Source organism: Lutzomyia longipalpis, chromosome 2 (assembly GCF_024334085.1).
Source record: "Lutzomyia longipalpis isolate SR_M1_2022 chromosome 2, ASM2433408v1".
NCBI classification, from domain to species: domain Eukaryota; kingdom Metazoa; phylum Arthropoda; class Insecta; order Diptera; family Psychodidae; genus Lutzomyia; species Lutzomyia longipalpis.
Window position 1 is genome coordinate 17,241,141 of NC_074708.1, and position 17,894 is coordinate 17,259,034.

At 35.3% G+C, this 17,894-nt stretch overlaps 1 protein-coding gene across 4 annotated transcripts in view; it reads left to right on the plus strand.

The window, feature by feature from the left end:
• The window catches only part of LOC129791033 (uncharacterized), a 72,458-nt gene that overhangs the window by 35,616 nt on the left and 18,948 nt on the right, over positions 1 to 17,894 (plus strand). For all 4 annotated transcript variants that reach the window (XM_055828934.1, XM_055828935.1, XM_055828936.1 and 1 more), the window contains 6 exons: positions 6,230 to 6,276; positions 6,374 to 6,505; positions 6,876 to 7,048; positions 8,128 to 8,400; positions 8,468 to 8,557; positions 14,177 to 14,525. In XM_055828934.1, the coding sequence (XP_055684909.1) occupies positions 6,230 to 6,276; positions 6,374 to 6,505; positions 6,876 to 7,048; positions 8,128 to 8,400; positions 8,468 to 8,557; positions 14,177 to 14,525 (1,064 nt within the window). The remainder of the gene's footprint in view (positions 1 to 6,229; positions 6,277 to 6,373; positions 6,506 to 6,875; positions 7,049 to 8,127; positions 8,401 to 8,467; positions 8,558 to 14,176; positions 14,526 to 17,894) is intronic.

Sequence of the window (17,894 nt, forward strand, 5' to 3'; positions counted from 1 at the left end):
ACTGGCCACTGGGGTTAACCTGGATAACTAGAAAAATTATAGGGGAGACCGGGGTTAAAAAAAGTCACTTAAGGGTTTAGAAAAAGCTCAAAATATCATATTTCCCAAATAGATAAGGCGAAATGTGTAGCTCATTTCTATAGGAAATTTACTGCTCTATAACTCTTTCTCAGTGTATAAATTCTCAAGTGAAACGCTGCTTCCCCTAAATCTTTTCCCTATCGTTTTCGTGGGGGTTTCTGGTTGTGTGTGTGGCAGCGCGCCGTGTACGTGAGAGCGTGAGAGCGCCCATCGCTGAGTGCTCCAAGCGCGTCGTGTCTCTTCGTCCTGCATCGAATAGCTGCGCGCGCGTGTGTGTGGCATGTTCTCGCATTTGCCGCTTGGCTTTCGTAGCGTGCGGATGTGCGGACCGTCGTCCTTTCGACGCTCCGTGAATGATTTTTTTTTTAAATTAAAGAATTTTATTATTAGAATTTTTTTATCAATAAGAATTTTATTTTAAGGAAATTTTTTTTAAAGAATTTTTGGGAGATTTGTGGTGACTTTTTCATTCCAATCGAAAAAGTAATTTTTATTTTTCTTGACCAAGGAGTTTCCCTCTCTTTTTGAGGTCACATGTCCTTGAGAAGAAAGTGACCACGGGATTGAGGATGTCATCCCAGAATTTGAATCTTTTGGACATTTAGGGGAGACTGTTGCAAAAATGGGACTTTTTTCGTAGTTTTGAGGTCAAAAATGCTTGCGAATGAGACAAAGTGGTCATGAGATTAGGGAATTCATCCCAGAATTTGAATCTTTTGGACATTTAGGGGAGACTGTTGCAAAAATGGGATTTTTTTTCGCAGTTTTGTAGTAAAAATTCATTGCAAATGAGACAAAGTGGTCATGAGATTAGGGAATTCATCCCAGAATTTGAATCTTTTGGACATTTAGGGGAGACTGTTGCAAAAATGGGATTTTTTTCGCAGTTTTGAAGTAAAAATTCATTGCAAATGAGACAAAGTGGTCATGAGATTAGGGAATTCATTCCAGAATTTGAATCTTTTGGACATTTAGGGGAGACTGTTGCAAAAATGGGATTTTTTTTCGTAATTTTGAGGTGAGATAAAAACTTCAAATGGCGTCGCAATATTTGAAAATAAAATAAAAAAATAAAATAAAAATATTTTTTTATTGAAAATTTTTGCGTCAAAAATTACACATTGTTTTTTGTATTTTTGACACATAAATGTTTTTTTTATTGGTTTGCAATGTTCTAGAGAGTTGTAGAGTATTGCGAGATCTTTCCAACGATAGGTCAAACACCTTTGTACGTTACGTATGAACCGGAGATATGAGCTTCTAAATAAAAACTTAAAAATGACAATATCTCAAGTTCTAGGGTACCTAGAAAGTCAAATGACCTATCGTTGGAAAGGTCTTGATACCAGCTATAACATACTAAAAATTTTAGCCGCCTACGACATACTTAAATGTACATTATAGCTCAAAAGGACGCCATTTTGAAAATTGGCCGCCATATGCTTTTTAGCGGACGAAACTAAACCGCACTCATTTTCCTTCCTTTATATCCCCTATGGAACATTTATGCAAATTTTCAACTTTCTATCACTGCTTACAGTCTTTTGCCGCGAATTTACCTAACTATAACATGAGCTAAAATTTTTTTGGCAATTTGTAAATGGTCGCCATTTTTTCTGTAACCATCACAACTCAAAGAATTTCATTTTTTTAAAATTTTGTTCGACTTTGCGTCGGGTGTCGTTTCTCACATTTCCCATTTTCCCATAACTATAACAACTTGTTTTTTACGTAAATTTTTCATTTTTTTTTTAATAAAAAATTTCCAACCTCTAATAATCTTTCTTTTATAAAAAAAAATATATATTAATGTTAAATCCGCTATATGATTTTTTTAATATAAAAAGTAATTTTTTATATTGTTTTTGTTTTTCAAACACATCTTTTGTTTTTATTTATTTTTTTATTAGTTTTATTTTTATTTTTATTAAAAAAAAACAACTCTTTAAAGATTTTATATATTTTTTTTGGATTTAGAGGTAATCCGATTGATTTCAATTTATTTTTAAAAAGTTAGGTTATAGACCTATAATAAGAACACTTTTTATACCACCGTTTATTTTTTTTAATCTTATAAAAATATTTTCTTTTTTTGTAATTATTTTTTTGAGTTCTGTTAAATAAAAAAAAATTATTTTTATTTATAAACCCAATTTTACGAACCTGGAGGTAAACTTCCCCATATAAATGCATGGGAAATTAACGAAACTGTCAAAAAATTTAACGAACTTTTTAGGAATTTATTTTATCTGTGTACATTGATCCTCTATCGCAGAACAATTTTGACCCATTTCATCTTGTAGGGAATTAAAAAATATAGAAGAATCGCGAGAGAAACTCTCCAATATCTACTGGGTTCACATAGAAAAAAGCAAAAAAAGATTGTCAAAAAATTCAAATATTGCGACGCCATTTGAAGTTTTTATCCCACCTCAAAATTACGAGAAAAAAAAACCATTTTTGCAACAGTTTCACCTAATTGTCCAAAAGATTAAAATTCTGGGATGAATTCCCTAATCTCATGACCACTTTGTCTCATTTGCAATGAATTTTGACCTCAAAACTACAAAAAAAGTCCCATTTTTGCAACAGTCTCCCCTAAATGTCCAAAAGATTCAAATTCTGGGATGAATTCCCTAATCTCATGACCACTTTGTCTCATTTGCAATGAATTTTTACTACAAAACTGCGAAAAAAAATCCCATTTTTGCAACAGTCTCCCCTAAATGTCCAAAAGATTCAAATTCTGGGATGAATTCCCTAATCTCATGACCACTTTGTCTCATTTGCAATGAATTTTTACTTCAAAACTGCGAAAAAAAATCCCATTTTTGCAACAGTCTCCCCTAAATTTCCAAAAGATTCAAATTCTGGGATGACATCCTCAATCCCGTGGTCACTTTCTTCTCAAGGACATGTGACCTCAAAAAGAGAGGGAAACTCCTTGGTCAAGAAAAATAAAAATTACTTTTTCGATTGGAATGAAAAAGTCACCACAAATCTCCCAAAAATTCTTTAAAAAAAATTTCCTTAAAATAAAATTCTTATTGATAAAAAAATTCTAATAATAAAATTCTTTAATTTAAAAAAAAAATCATTCACGGAGCGTCGAAAGGACGATGGTCCGCACATCCGCACGCTACGAAAGCCAAGCGGCAAATGCGAGAACATGCCACACACACGCGCGCGCAGCTATTCGATGCAGGACGAAGAGACACGACGCGCTCGGAGCACTCAGCGATGGGCGCTCTCACGCTCTCACGTACACGGCGCGCTGCCACACACACAACCAGAAACCCCCACGAAAACGATAGGGAAAAGATTTAGGGGAAGCAGCGTTTCACTTGAGAATTTATACACAGATCATTTTGTTCTATCTAGCTAGGAAATACGATATTTTAGGCTTTTTCCAAACCTTTAAGTGACTTTATTAGCCCCGGTCTCCCCTACATAATATTAATAAATATTGTAATTATTTTCAATTAAATTTTCCCATAATTTACAAAAAAAAGTAACGTTTTTCACGCAAATTTTAATTGCAATTGATGAGTTTGGAAAATGTAATTAAAATTTCGATTAATCGTACATAGAGAATATTAAAATAGAGAAATCCTGGTTCTCATTTAGCTCTTTTCATGCAAAGTGGGTCAACGAAAGTTCAATTTCTCTTATCACCCCACTCGACTACAACGTATCTGTGAGGTGCATCTATAGTAGAAACTAAATTCATTAGCATATAGCATAGGTATTTCATGGCTATATGTTCCCCCAGGTATGTTGTGAAACTTGTACAATTTATGGATTTATGAACTCTCATCACTCCTACGCTTCACGTGATTGATTGATCTAATCTCGCGACCTCTGCATCACATCGTTATTCGTATATCAATATCCAAAATTCGTGTTGTACATCACGGTCGGGGTAGGAAATGTGAAATTTTGCATTTTCCCTCCTATGTGCAAGGCCTATTTCCACAACCTCACGTGCCACACCCCCATCGTCTGCGTTTGAAATGGTTTGGCGGGGGTGTACAGAGAAATTGCGCTGAGCCGAATAGTTGAGACATTTCATATGGGGATGATGAAACTCATTTGTCATGCCAGATAGTCGATTAATCATTCGATATTGTAAAGATTGTGTATCCTGACCACACAGCAAAATTGAGATTAATTAGTTATCTTTGACTACCAACTCCGATTGCCACTTAATTCTTAACGTACGGATGGTAAATTGAGTTACATTCCCCACCGACATTTATTCATGTTAGCGTTCCCAGGAATCTATGAAAATTAATTATGCATTACCTTACTGGTATATTAAAGGATGCCCCATAGCAGCTTTGTGCGAGAAGAATCCCACCGGCCCCATAAATCCATGATGAATTAATCAAAATCCATACACAAGATAGAAAAGTTTCATTTTGCAAGGGCTTTTGGATTAAAGGGAAAAAGAAAAGGATAGGTGATATACTTATATACAATGAATGGGGATGGAAATTCTAAAGGAGAAATGTTTAAGGGACAAAAGATTTTCCAAATGGATCAATTCTGTTACTGAATTGTAAAGGAAATCTCTGTGAGAAGATTTATAGAATCCTCCAGGCTCCAAACACTTTGTGAAAATTTTCCCACTTAAATATTGAAAACCTATATAATTGTGTAAATTGTATTTCTTGCTCACATATAGGTTACATAAGAAGATTCCAAAGGGGATAAAATGTACGATTTGGAAAAGAAAGAAATTTCACGATATAATGTATTATATATTCAATAAATCAATGATACAAATTTATCTATATAAGTAGCATATTTCGTGATATTTCCTTGATGTTTCTATGTATCTACGTTCTCTAGGTCCACCAATATGTATCCTTATTGGGAAATTTTCAACATATTTTCACAAATCACTGATCTGTAAAATATCGATAAAAGCTCACTATGAGAAAATAAGATTCTTTACAATTTTCTCCTGGATTTTCCTTCACTCTGAGATACTAAGAAGATGTGATGTCACGGGTACTTGTTCGCATTCACCCAGTCAAATAAATTGCAAGTGCGACAGAAATTGTTTTAGATTTGATATTGATTGAGCAATCTTTCAAATTGCTGAGGTAATCACTCTTCGTACAGTTTGAGATTTTATCATGTGTTTGCACAAACTAAACGTTCACCCCACTATTTTTTATGACTGTTCTTTATTATGTTCACTAGTGGAATAATTTGCAGTTTTCCACACAAGATGCATTCAATACTTTCCCCTATGTTCAGCAAGAGCTTTTGAAAAGAATAAAATGTGAATAGAATTTCAAATTTTTGCTGGATCTTCAAATAATAATAATAATCTCTTATGATGTCTGTGATTGGAAATTTTTTATTTTATAAAATACACGAAATCTTATTGGATTAAGGGGATTAAGGATTCTTTCAATAAGAAAATTCACTAGAGTTTGTAATTTAGCAACTTTATTATATTAAATTTATTTGAATGATTTTTTAAGTAATCTCTCTCACATTATTGTTTTAATTTAAACAATCAAAACTTTATTTTACCTTCAATCCATTAAGTAGAGCATAAATAGATGCAATAAATTATCCAACATTGTTGTTAATATTGAGATTTTATGCTCCAATCGATAAGGAAAGAAGTTGCAAGTGGAAATGTAATTATTATTTTGTAATTTTCAGCTGTATGTACTTAAATTTATCGTATTGCAATATCGAAAGTTTCCCATAATAAACGATGGAATTAAGTTTTATAATTACCTCTCTATTCTCACAGAAGATATCACTTCATTTCGTTATTCTCTCCAACGAACGATACTTATAGCATGAAACATTCTGCTTTTCATGAACTTTGTGGGGGTTAATGGTGGGGTGGTTTAGGGTCGAAGTCACGTTTAGTGACTTTCGGTCGTAAAATGGGAGTGTAAAGTAAGGGTTTAGAAATCAAATAGTTCTCGTTAAATGCGGATAATATAATTAGTTTCTGCGACAATTGGAGATAGTTTTGAAGTTATTGCAACGTTTGCCATGGTCGCACATATAACGTTCTTTTGACGAAGAAATCAAATTTTCTCAAGAATTTTCTCCTTCAATTGCTATTGATTAAATGCTCTAATGAGATTTCTCATCTTCTCCATCCATTTAGGTCTGCACCATGCGTCCTCCCTCAGCAATATAGAAGCTTCGTCCAAGGTAAATACCAAAAGCATTACGCGATTTTTCATCTCACCAACCAAACTCATTTTCATCTATACTGACTTCCGTTTTCCTTCCACGCTACCGCAAATAGGGTCACTATCACTTTCCTGGACGAAGCTACGACTCCGAGGATGAGAATATGGGACGAACGAGAGCGCACACAACCACATCGACTCATTTCCTGAAGACATCGATTTACTCCAGAGGCGATATAAAAGAGCAAGTAATTATCCTGGGGATGATAGATTGTTGAGGATGGGGGTGGAATATGAAGAAATCTCTATCATCGCACTGAATCTGATTGCCCATTTTTTTTTCGCTCATTGGACCATATTTAATACAAGAAAGAACCCTCCTTCATCGTCTTGTGCGGAGTCAATTGAAAAGCGCGTTGTGAAAATTAACTCAAAACGCCACTTTGTCATTTTCTAATCAAGATGGAATGAGGACTTTTATTGAATTTCCATTTCCCATTCCCATAAATTCATGGGCTGTTGACATAGCACGTCGGGACAGGGTGGTGGTGGAAAATTCTTCGGGTAAATTGATGAAAATTAATATTTTTCTCTCTCTCTTCCGTCTCTATTTTGCAGTATTGTCTCTCCGACAGGCAATTGAGCTCCATCGAACCACCGCGCCGGGAGAGATTCTTTGGCTGTTGGTCAGGAAGAGGTGCTCCTCAATCGTTCTTGGGCGTTTGCGTGGGACGCAGAGCACCATCAGATGAGAATATCCATGACTATGCTCCTATATACAAATACCCCAGGTAAAAGCAACACCCAATACTCTATTTGAGGAAGAAGCAAAAGAGGGTGGCAAAATACCCCGTAGTGGGCAAAAAAGCATTTTCGCGTCTTTTTTATCCTCAGTATACCCACTATATAAAAGTTGATGAAATGAATAATCCCCCATTGAAGTGAAGAAGTTAAAAGTGCCAGCAGCAATTTTAGCAACTCCACTTTGAGGCGCTCTTAATTAATTCCGCTTGAAATTTGATGGCTTTCTTTATTTATTCAATATACATCCGCGAAATGATCCCTTTCAGCATAACTTTATATATTTGGTAGCCTTTTTTATTTTCTTATTTAGTACCTGTGTATGTACTTGTACATTATATACCTTGAAATTTGATTTAAAAATTTAATCAGAGAGAATCTCCTCGTACTGACAATTTTTATGGAGCAACCAAATAATTGTATCAATTTTCATCTGTATTTATTTAAAGTTTAATTTTTAAATTTTATTACACAATTTAAGAGTTAATTAATTAAAAAAGATATCTATTTCAATATTCTTTTTGAAAAATATAATTACGAGATATAATTATTCATTTGAAAGCTTCACCTTGTGAGCTTTTTTCTTCTTCATTTTGTTGTGGATAATTCAATCCTCAAAATTATATCAGAGAGACTATGGGAAATATTACATTCCCAACTTACAAATTGGATACGGAGAATTAAATGAAAATCGGGATTTTCCAGGAAAATCTTGTTGATTGTTATGGAATCATGCAAATTCCGCAAGGGCAAAGTGTTGAAAAATATGTAAAAGGTTGAAGAGATATACACGAAAACTAAATTAAACTTGAAATGAAAATTGCATTTTCCATGGAAAATGTTGTTTTCCACGGAAGATTAAAAACACGCGCAGCGAAAAAAAATCAGTGCAATTTTGTACTGAAAGTAGTTATAAAGAATTCTGAGCTTTGAGCTTTCATTAAATGTATTCTTTTTCAAAAAAAAAAAAACAGGTTTCAACTTTCTTCTCAACTCTGTTTTCAATACATAATGTATTCTAAAATATTTTATATATAAGGTTGTTTTTGTTATTTGATTTATTCAACAGGTATCCACCCCCGGGGCCTGTGCCTCATGACATTCTCCTCTACGATGAGGACCTCGAAAATTCCTACTTCCGCCGTCGGCCTACGTCCTTTCTCACAGGCGGCGACCCAAAGCGCTACACGTGGATGCCGGCTGATGAGGAGGCTGTCCGTCTCGAAGGACCCCGTCCCATCTGCCCGGAAGACGATTTCATGCGTGGCCCATACGTGGTGGGCTCCTATCCACCCAAAACGGAACCCATGTACCTCAGTCAGAGCACCGAACACCTGGCAAGGTAAATCTAATTGGCGTTTATGTGTACATACTACTGTATTCTGAAGTGAATTTGTGGTTTTTTGCAGAATGTATCACTGTCCCTCACACATTGGTATTCCGCCCCCACCCCCGCCGCCCATTGTGCCTACAGATGGGGCAATTATTGATGCCCCCAGGTAAGGAATTTAATTATAATTGCTTTTCAACACTTGTCGCCTCTCATCCCCGTACGCACGTACGAAAGGATTTATTGAGAAAATTCCTACTGAAAGCCATTAAGAGCATTTCTTAGAAATTATTGCTCTAATTTTATGAACCAGACGCGGCATACTTTATATAACACGAGGTAAATTGTCGCTTCGCTCCAATTTACCTCGCCCCGCTTCGCGGGGATTTGTTGCGCTTCGCGCAAGTTTTAGAGGGAGAAAAAATGTGATGGTTTATAAGTAGATTAGGGCCAGTTATCAATCCCAAAAGAAAAGAATTTGCAAAGAGAAGAAATCACAACACTTTAGGCGCCAAATTAAAAAACTCGGGGAGAAAATGAATACGGCCATCTGAAACCGCCTGTTATAAGGAGCCTCTGTACCAAATTTCATCGCGATCGGATAAACGGTGTGGATTTGTATAGAAAAGTAGGAACGACGTTCACCAACAAACAGACCTTTCTTTATTATATAGATATTGAAACGGACTTTTTCACATAAAAATATTTTGATTACGGCGTTTTGTTATATTTTGAATTAATAAAAAAAATGGTTAGTCCTCTTATAGAAAAAAGAAAGAGCTAATCTTTTATAATCTATCTATATACATATATCAATAAAAAGTTATTAAATTAATACATTACACATTACATTACATTTTTAATCGTCACGGATACATGTTTGGCATGACGGATACATTTTTTAGCATCAAGGATACATTTTTAATCGTCACGGATACATTTTTTAGCGTCACGGATACATTTTTTAGCGTCACGGATAGATTTTTAATCGTCACGGATACATTTTTAACGTCACGGATAGATTTCTAGGCGTCACGGATACATTTTTAATCGTCACGGATACATTTTTAATCGTCACGGATACATTTTTAATCGTCACGGATACATTTTTTAACGTCACGGATACATTTTTTAGCGTCACGGATAGATTTTTAATCGTCACGGATACATTTTCAACGTCACGGATAGATTTCTAGGCGTCACGGATACATTTTTAATCGTCACGGATACATTTTTAATCGTCACGGATACATTTTTTAACGTCACGGATACATTTTTTAGCGTCACGGATAGATTTTTAATCGTCACGGATACATTTTTAACGTCACGGATAGATTTCTAGGCGTCACGGATACATTTTTAATCGTCACGGATACATTTTTAATCGTCACGGATACATTTTTAATCGTCACGGATACATTTTTTAACGTCACGGATACATTTTTTAGCGTTACGGATACATTTTTTAGCGTTACGGATACATTTTTAACGTCACGAATACATTTTTTAGCGTCACGGATAGATTTTTAGGCGTCACGGATACATTTTTTAGCGTCACGGATACATTTTTAGGCGTCACGGATACATTTTCATACAACATTTCAGGCGCTAAATTCAAAAATTCACAAAAACTGCATGACTTTTATATGGGGGCTACCTGAAGGGGAGCTTTGGGGGGAAAATGAATACGGCCATCTGAAACCGCATGATATATGGAGCCTCTGTACCAAATTTTATCGCGATCGGATAAACGGTGTGGATTTGTATAGAAAAGTCGGAACGAAGTTCACCAACAAACAGACCTTTCTTTATTATATAGAAGATTATCGCGTGTATGCTTAAACTGTGATTTAGTTAATGAAAATGTGCTTAAGTGCAATGAAACGCAAAATCACGTAAAATATCGATTCGAAATTCTGGAAATTCTTCTGATATATTCCAAAGACATTGCCAAAATTTAATTGTAAATAAGAAATAGTACAGAGAGAAAGAATTGAATGCACTCATAGTATTTGTGTGGAGTCAGTTAACTATTTTTCAAGTAAAACTTTCTAGGATATAGTTATTTCAAGACAAAATAAGTACCAAGATAAGTTCTTAGAGTCTTCAAATTGCATGACAAACATGCTATTAAAATGTTATGGCTTTGTTGTTTTCGTATCCATTGCTATAGAAAGGATTGCTGGCATGAATAATGATTTTAATCAAGATACTTCGGTATATACGAGAATAATATTCAAGTAATTTATCAATACACTGAAGTTCCGCAAAATATTTGATGAAAATACAATTAGCTAAAATTTTGCCTTTAGCTCTATAGGATTTGAACCGAGTTCTTTAAATAAAAAGAAAATGATTTTTTTTATCAATGTTAAAGCTGAAGCAATTCATTTTTAATTTTTTTAATGAATGGTTGAAAATATATAGGTTAGATATTTACTACCAAATATGGTCGAATAAGCTTTTTGGGTGTCACATAAACGAAGCTCTTAGATGACCCTTAAATTGTGATTAATGGAAAATGTAAGGCTTGTATAATACAGGTATATACTATATTTTGCAATGTTGGGGCGAATGAAGGTAGAAAATCAGATTCCCTGAGGTGAAGTGGGGAGCAACGAAGAATAGCCAATACAATTGATTTTTGTCTGACAATCAGAATCCCCTCGATGTAACCAGAAAAGTCATTCAGCTACCAAACTGAAGTCATCCAATAAAACCCTCACGGGGGAGCATTCTATTGTATCGAGGGAGGGTTGTCTGACATCAAGCATGGTTCTCTGAGGGGCGGGGATTGAGGGATGATGTGAAGAAATCACCTCGGAAAAAACAAATTTGCCTCATACTGTTGGCACTTCTATTGATTTAATGGTACAATTTTATTAGCTATTTATTTCCCTTTTCTTGCCATGACAGAAGAAGAAGAAAAAAATGTTGAGAAATATGGCAATACATTGATCACAGTGTGGAAAGAGAGAATGAAAATGTTAAATTGAAAAATTTATTTATAGAGAGTGTTGGTGAAGGGAATTCCTTGAGCCAATGTGGAGGGTTTCTTCATTCTTTCTGCGATGCCCCATAAGAGGTTGAAAGTTATAATTGAAAATTATAAAAGAGGAAGAACATCGATAGATTGAAAGGCGTTCGATTTACCATCTTGCCAATACACATTGCAATGTGGGAACGGAGAAGCTCTAACCGCAAACAAGATCAAGAGATAGAGAAGATTATCGGAGTAATTCGTCCTAATTCCTTCGCAGCATTCAGCCTTCACCAAAGAGTTGACTTACCCATTGAAGATGTGATTGATGATGGTGTTGGATTGGTTTAATTTCAAATTGCTCCCAATCGGGGAAGGGTGTGGGGATAATTTGAGACAACTAAACCCAATCTTCAGCATCACTAACTTCTATCGGGGGGAAATTTAGTGAAAGAACCACAATTCAACGTACCAAAGGCATCGATCAAAATTCCTCTACACATTCAACACTGAAAGCCATTTCCTAACTTTAAACCCCGTCTCATTTTGGGGGATGATAGGATGAGGGTGAGATTTTTTTCTGTGAAAATTCACAATGCAAAAATGGTACCACATCTCCATTTTCTGGAACAAACACCCGCTGTGATTATCGATTTTCTCATCTGAGTCAATCTTATTGAGACTCACTCAACCGAAATCCCGAGTGTTGCCCCATCCCTTTTTCCGTTTCTTCATTCTTCTCCTTTTAGGTAGATTTGCCCCAATCAGGAATTCAGATTTTCCATTCAAATGCTAACACAATTATCATACCTAATGAGAAAAAAAGGAAAAAAAAAGCATAAAGTGGCTCCTTGGAACTCTCTTAATCGTAAGTTTTCTCATTATATTAATATAAATGAGAAAAGCTATTAGTTAAGCTGTGAAAAGAGTTCAAATCAAAACTATGCAGCAGGTATTTTTATTTAATAAAACATAGAACGGAAATGTACGCGATGATAAAATAAATCATAAAGTTTTAGTCTTTTGAGTAATAAATTACTAGTCTACAGATACGGGGTGAACAAAAAAAACTGAAATTTATGACTATAAAAATAATTTTATCTCAGCAGATAATTTATTGTGTTTAATAAACTTGCGGGTGTGCTATATGAGGAAGTTTAATATGCTTAAAAGCTCCATTCATTACTTTCTCTATCAAAAATCTATCTGTTAAATTTTCTAACTTTTAGCAACTTTGAACTTAGAAGTTCAAATTGTTTTATAGAGATCAACTTCAAGAAAACTTAAAAAGTGAAAATTTTTCAAGAAGTGTTTCAGAAGCTCTACCGTCGTTTCTGTCACAATTTGTTAAAAGAAGAAAATTGAAAAAAAAAAGTAATAATAACAGAAGTTCACAAAACAAGCATAGAAAAGTTAAAAATTGAAATTTTTTTATTAGAAGAGGTAGAAATAAATGTATTTAATTGAAATTGAATTATAAAGTTTAGAGCCTTCCTTTTTAAGAGAAGCTTTCAAAGTTAAAATAAAAAATAGAATTCTAAATTTATATTTTTAAATCAAATATTTGCAAAAGTTGCGTTTTTTTATGAAAAATTTTTGCAAATTATTTTTCATTTTATGTTTACCAACATAGGTGAAAAAGTTTGTCTAACACTAACAGAACTTTTTAAACTGCAAAGCTCGAAATGTTTATTTGCTATAGGTATGGTCATATGCTCTATTGCTTTTGCAACTAAATCAATCCACCACCATACTAAATTCAGAAAGGAGAATTTAAACATTTTTGCTGAATGAATTATAATTATCCAAAAATTATTCGAATATTAAATTTGTTGAGTAAACAGTTAATTGTGTTGGGTTTGGCTTTGTGTCCGCATGCCATCTTTGGTACTTTTAAGCTGAAAAGTGTCAAGAAAATTCCATCCTATCTAGCCAATTTTCCAGATTAACTGACATGGTAACCCTCTCGCATTGAAAACGTATCCTGCGACAACCACCCGCTGACACGTTGTTGATGGGTTTAGTTAGAGGAAGCTACCATGTAACCTTATTAAAATGTATGGTGTCATATTAGAGCGCGAATATTTCGCACGTCATCGTAAATTGGTGCAGGGCGTGTGGGCGAGCTCTCATGCTCGAGGGTACACCATCTCGCCCATCATTCATAATATGTTGTAATAATAATAATAATTATATGAATACGAGAGCTTTATTGCAAAAGGAAAATGTTGAGCTACGTGCCGTGTCTTTGCGATTTTGGGAAAAGACCCAATCATATTAGGTCCCATGCTGTGTAACAAAACTCCTACATTGGGTGTGTGGGAGGAAGAAGTCCTGCTTGTATAATAAACATTGTATGGGATCATTCTCATTTTGAGATTGAGCTAAATTTGGGATTTAGGGCGGTATGATTAAGGGAATTGTTACAGTATTCTCCAAATGATTATTTCACACTCTTGCCCTGAAGAAGATGAATGTGTCCGTGTGAATTTTCTTACAAATAAAATGGAAGGGTATGAGACTTGGCGGGGTGTGTGTATGGATAAATAGAGTGTTGACAAGGAGCATAAGCACTAACATAAGCACATGCCATGTAAAATAGATGTGCCACTCTACCGAGCACACCGCATAATTTATGCGATGAAACTCCCAAATGCTGATAGAAGTCTCGACGAGAGTTTGAGCTATATATGGGGGTGATACTCACAAAAGCTGTCGAGAGGTCGGGGTGTGAAAAGCTCCGGTTGGATTTGTTTGTAAAATTTCTCTGTTACTAAGCTACCTACTTTCTCTCCCATTTATCGACAGGACGAAACACGTAAGCTTTGCCCGTTCTCACACACTAACTTCCTTTGATGAGGCAATGGGGATGCGACCCCTCTCACGGATGGGGAGCACAGCAACACGAAGTCAGGAGCGTCTCATTGGCGGAAAGAAGCCCACAATCACTCTCTCGGCACAGCAACTTCCACCCACACATACCCTCCTGCTCCAACAACCGCAACCACCGCCACCACCCCCGCAGCAGGAGATTGTCGTGGTGGAAAAAATCAAGAGGGGTGCAATGAAGACTCAAGCTACTCAGACGGAGGTTTGTCTTGGCAAGAAGCCACTGCCACCGCACCATTTATCACTCAGTCCGCGAACAATTCACAGGGTGAGTAAATACCGAGAAAATTCCATTTCATTATGACGTGGCTGACGCCCCCTCCCATCACCCACCTCTATAACTATTTCCTGTGCGCTCCTCGCATCTTCCCACACACCGGAAAGATGCATGAATTGCATTCAATCCAGCAGATAGAGAACTTTATTCATTTCACATCATATTTGATGGCCAACAGCCAATGAAGGCACCTCAGTACAGACTACAGAGGTTTATTGACTGGAATAAAATTTAAATTTGATATTGCATCATATCCAAAATTATTGAGACAATTATAATTTCAATGGTAACTTGAAAGCCTGAGGACATCAAACTTATTAAAGGAGTGCCTCCTTATAACTATAATTTCATTGCACTTGTTAAACTCAAAAGTGGTGTGGCGAATAATCAAACTTTAAAGAAGTTTCTGACTTTGCCGTATGTCTTGTTTCGGAGTATTTGTAGGCTGAATTAAGCTTCTACAAAATGCAGGAAGTTTTGGGGTTGCCCACAGGGATTTCTAAAGACTTTATCAGTTATATTGCAATAGAAGACAGACTGGGAATTTCAATTTGATAGTACGTTCATAATAAAAGGGATTAAGTTTCACTATGTGGGGAATTTATATGTACCTATACAATACATATCTTGTTTGAAATATGCATTGTTATGCATGATATGTTGAAATTGATACAGATTAAGAGAATTTCAACATTTAGCCTTACCATTGCATCTCACAGTTATTTACGTTATTAATTTTATTGGGGTACAATTGTGGAATAATTTGGCTTCTTTGGTTATTTGAGAAGATGCTACATAAGGATCGTTAAAATTTTTAATTAAGGATGGGAAGCAAACTTTTGGAATTTCTATAAAAGGGTGCAGATAACAATTTCAAAAGTTCTTAAATTTCACAAGGGATAAAGTTCAAAAAAGTTTAACAATCAAGTTTCCCGACAAGATCCAATTAATTCGTGAGAAACATAAAAATCATTTTAAGTCAATTTTAAATAAAAAATGAAATCTATGAATGGGCTTAATTCAGCGACCAAGAGAGAAACCCTTGAAATTTTGAAAATTTGTATTGAAATTTCATGATTTCAAGCTAATTTCAAGGGTTTCTTGGTCGCTGAATAAGACCTAATATTTGAAAATTGATATAAAGAGGAATCATAAAAAAATTACTTAAAATTATAATTATTTGTAAATCTTAGATGATAAATTATTTCCAAAGAAGGAAATCAATAATACAATTCTTGGAAAAATCCCACATAAATCACTTTTGAGCCACCCATGCATAGTCCTTTTATTAATTTTTTACCTTAGCTTGCATTTATTTGCATATAAATTATATATCCAACACGTTCATGTACCCACTCTAAACTAACTAAGTAATTGAACTAAAATTTACAAACACTCTAAAGCATTTAAATTCACGGGAAGTTACAAATTCTTTCAACGCAACACCATTGCCGGGATTATTTGGTTGACATTTATTTCATCTGAGTACCTCCCCTTTTATAGCGTCCCACTCCATCCTATATTTAACCATCGCTCGCGAGAGGAAACCACAGGACGACGTGTTTGTGTATTTCCCCGTACTCTGTATTATATACATAAAGTTTTCTTTGGGTGAATGGGGCGACCTTGTTGCTTTCCATGAATTTTATAGTAACGCAATGTCTTTCACTGATTACCCGGGATTACTCTTGTGCAAGCCAACTTGGAGATATCTAGCACAGTGTACACCACATCCTCCTCCTAAATGTTTCATGTCCTATATAGATTATGTTAATAGACATGAAGCTCTGTCTTTTCATTCATAAAGAATCCACTTGGTGGGAAGGGGAGGAGTTGGCTTTTTGTGTGGGTGTGAAAGAAAACGGAAATTACATAAAGCTCCGGAAATTTATGTCGCAATTTTAAACCTGAGTGAAATGAATTTTTAATCTACACCAAGATTCATAGAGCACGATCCATGGACTTGCGTTGTGGCTCTCTCTAAAGCTTTTTCCGAGAAGCCAAAATGTTTGTATATAATATTTTTATTTTCTACTATATGCGGTCTATGTTGCCGTAGTATAAGTCTAATCACAGACCGGAAAGAAATTTCTCTTGACACATCTTGGTAATTGTTGTGTGGTACCAGGAACGGGACATAATCCTAATTTGAAGAGGCTTTATAACACACACATACTTTCACTCCTTCCTTTAGCCTATATATACGAATGAAGGAGGTGGAGGTCTTCGTAATTACAGTACATATATAGAAAGTTTGTAGTTTTGTTCCAACTTTCACATATAGAGTTTTACATAGGGATTCACTTACAGGCACCCAGGCTAGTTTGAAGAGGGACACAAGCAATGGGATGAGACTGCGAATGGGGGGTATTGATTTTTCTGTGTCGCAATTCGATGGGGTTAATGGTTGAAGATAGTTGGAGTGGTATTTTGGGGGTTTATAAAGATGAATTTAATTATTTAGATTGCTCCTAATGGCTCCATCCCTCTCAAAGGGCACTCTGCAGTAATAATTTCCCAACTATTATCATCCAATTATGTGAATATTGCAAATTTTAATTGTCCCCATCCTCAGAAAATTTATGCTCATTGAATAATTTATCTCTCTGGTGACACCCGGCGACAAGAAATAACACCCATTGTACTAAAGGGTTGTGTAATCCACTCGCAAAGGACCAGCAATAGTCTCGCCCCACACTATTTGGTTTAGATAGAGAAATTGTCTCTGTTGCGGACTGGGGGATGTCGCAATATATATCTCGTTGTGGAGTGGAAAAGTAGTAAAAACAAAGTAAAATTCAATGGGAAAGTCTTTAATCAAATAGTACTCAGGCGATTCAGGCTTTGCCAAATAAATTCCAAATGGTAGAAAGTCAGCAGAAGGGGCGCTATATAGTGCGCCCATCCACGCCCTCGGAATTATCCCAACTGTGCCATAGTTGAATTTAATAAGGGGCTGTCATAGTAAAGTTTCCCTTCCAAACTATTTGATTTTCCAAATTCGACATGATGGCTGTCTGCAAGCTATCACAATTTTCCATTTAACTTTCAAACTTATCATTATGAACTTACTGACAGACTTTCAAAAATAAATTCTTCCATCATTTTATTCTCTCCCTTTTGGGACTTTTCAGAATTTGCTCTAATTTTTTCTGACGCTCTCGCTTCATACAGTAGAAGTCCACATCAACGAACAATCGGATGTACTACTCTCGCGTATTACAAATAATGCGCGAGAGTAGTACATCCGATTGTTCGTTGATGTGGACTTCAACTGTATTTGATCGTTGCTGGTGTATGCATACAGTTCGTATAACTTTTCCTGGTTATTTTTTTTTAAAGAATGGAGATGTATATGAG